Source organism: Otolemur garnettii, unplaced genomic scaffold (genome assembly GCF_000181295.1).
Source record: "Otolemur garnettii isolate 467f Iridium unplaced genomic scaffold, OtoGar3 scaffold00297, whole genome shotgun sequence".
NCBI classification, from domain to species: Eukaryota; Metazoa; Chordata; class Mammalia; order Primates; family Galagidae; genus Otolemur; species Otolemur garnettii.
Genome location: NW_003852692.1, coordinates 771,940 through 774,445, shown reverse-complemented (window position 1 = coordinate 774,445; position 2,506 = coordinate 771,940). Strand labels below are relative to the sequence as shown.

General features: G+C 44.5%; 1 protein-coding gene across 1 annotated transcript in view; it reads right to left on the bottom strand.

The window, feature by feature from the left end:
* The window catches only part of RUBCNL (RUN and cysteine rich domain containing beclin 1 interacting protein like), a 30,254-nt gene that overhangs the window by 23,032 nt on the left and 4,716 nt on the right, over positions 1-2,506 (bottom strand). The window contains exons 2-3 of the mRNA XM_023508953.1: positions 2,145-2,227; positions 1,064-1,274 (exon numbers count right to left, since the gene is read on the bottom strand). Of these exons, the coding sequence (XP_023364721.1) occupies positions 1,064-1,274; positions 2,145-2,227 (294 nt within the window). The remainder of the gene's footprint in view (positions 1-1,063; positions 1,275-2,144; positions 2,228-2,506) is intronic.

The window sequence follows — 2,506 nt, the reverse complement described above, 5'->3', positions numbered from 1 at the left end:
GCTCCCCTGGACACAGGTGACTGAGCAGTCGTGAACACCCGACCAGAGCAGGGCCCAGTGACACGGTTCCCCTGGGAATCCTAGACTGAGGTGAGCTGCTCCTGCTTGGTAATGCGTTGCACTGTCTGCTTGCCTGGGTTCCAGAAATTCCCCGGCAGGGCTTCCCTGGCCTCTGCTGCAGCACGCTTGCCCCTTAGGAAAGGAGCGGATCTCCTGCTCTGGCTGACTCCCAGCACCTAGCACGCCACGGGATCAATGTTCATTGAATGAATGAAAGAGGACTACTTGGAAAAGGACAGGATTAAAAAGAGGAGCTTGGGGTGGTGCCTGTGGCTCAAAGAGCAGAGTACTGGCCACATATGCTGGAGGTGGCAGGTTCAAACCTAGACCTGGCCAAAAAAAAAAGAAAAAAGAGGAGCTTGGAGAATGACAGAAATGAAGGAAGAGGAACCCAATAGCCATTTTTTTTTTTAGCAAAAAAAAAGAAACCAGGGTGAAGTCCAAGAAAAAAACAAAACAAAATAGAATTTGACAATTGGATGGGGCGTGATTACCAATCCCAAGCCCAGAGGGCAGAAATGGTGAGGATTATAGAGTTGACTCAAGGAGTTTTAGACAAAGGATTGAATGACACACAGTAGTCCCTCCTTATCTGTAGTTTCACTTTCCACAGCTACAGTTATTTATAGTCAATTGTGGTCTAAAAATATTAAACAGAAAGTTTCATAAATAATTCATACATTTTTAATTGCATACTGTCTAAGCAATGTGATGAAATCTCATGCTGCCTTGCTCCATCCCGTCCAGGACCTGAGTCATGCCTTTGTCCAGCATGTCCATACTGTAAATGCTGCCCACTCGTGAGTCACTCAGTGACCACATGGGTTATCAAAGTAAAAAAGCACAATGTATCTGGAGTTCAGTGCTGCTGATGCCTGAGGCCTCCATTGGAGGTCCTGGAATATGACACCCCTGGGGTAAGGAGGGGACTATTGTACTTTGGCGTTTGACAGAAGACAGGAAGTGTATGACGTAAAAGTTTTCTCATTTTTGCCCAACTTGCCTTCATAGCCACTGTCTGAAGAGGTAGCAGACCCAGACTCTTGCTTTATGTTAGTATCAAAGGTCACTTCAGAGTCAGCTTGATCAATACCAAGTGACCCACTGGCGCCTTCTTGCCTCCAGCCCTCTGCCTGCTGTTCACTCAGGATGTTACACTTTATTTTCTCCATTTCTGATATAATCATATCTGCAACATAAAAGTGGGCATTTTCCTGTAGGGAAAAAAAATCAGTTAAAATCTGAGCACAGCATTTTTTTTCACGATAAGCATTTTTTTCACAGTAAGTGTATCAGACTTGAAAAATCAAGAAGTTCTATTTAAGTGGAGTTGATGCATATACATATAATGTTCATTTAACTAAGTTACCATAGGTCACTATATGACTTATAACCCACACTTGTCCAGGGACATAGGTTTAACTCACTATGACCAACAAACAAGCTGAATTTCTTGTTGCATAAAACTCTAGGTTTGGCTGGTCAAGGTAGCTCATGCTTATAATCCTAGCACTCTGGGAGGCTGAGGCAGAGGATCTCGAACCCAGAGTTCAAGGCCAGCCTGAGCAAGAGCCAGACACTATCTTTACTAAAAACAAAAAAATTAACTGGGCATTGTAGCAGGTGCCTAAAGTCCCAGCCACTGAAGAGGCTAAAGCAGGAGGATGTGTAAGCCTAGGAATTTGAGGTTGCTGTGAGCTAGGCTGATGCCATAGCACTCTACCCAGGGCAAGAACGTGAGACTTTGTCTCAAAAATAAGAAACCTAGGTTGGTGACAGTGGCAGGCATCATTCACTGATCCTGGAAAACATTCCAGCTGACCGTTAGTGCTCCTGGCAGCCTCTACCAATTACATGCTGAAATGAAACCTATTTGCTAACCCGCATTAAGGTAAGGTTTCCAGGTTTAACCCAGAACAGCACTATCTAAAGCAGTGGTTCTCAACCTGTGAGTCGCGACCCCTCTGTTCCATTTGTAACAATGTGGCAATTAGGAAGGTTGAGAACCACTGATAAAGGATTAATAATCCCTGTGGTGAAGAAGAAGAAGAGAGAAGAAAGAAGAAAGAGAAGAAAGTGTTCACCTTTTCTACATCAACAGGCAGCTCTAATGCTTCTGGTGAGAAGGAATTCAAAGAAATGGTTCTTCCTCTGACTTGAACAGCATCTGCCAAAATAACAAATTATTAAAAATGGAGAACACTTTAAAGATTACCTAACAACGCACAACAGTTCTAGGGAGGACTTTTAAATACTGTTTTAAAAAGGCTAGCACAGGTTTGGTGCCCATAGCTCAGTGGTTAAGGGTCCTGGCCACATACACCAGGGCTGGCAGGCTAGAACGCAGCCCAGACCTAAACAACAATGACAACTGCAACAAAAAACAGCTGGGCATTGTGGCGGGCTCCTGTAGTCCCAGCTGCTTGGGAGGCGGAGGCAAGAGAAT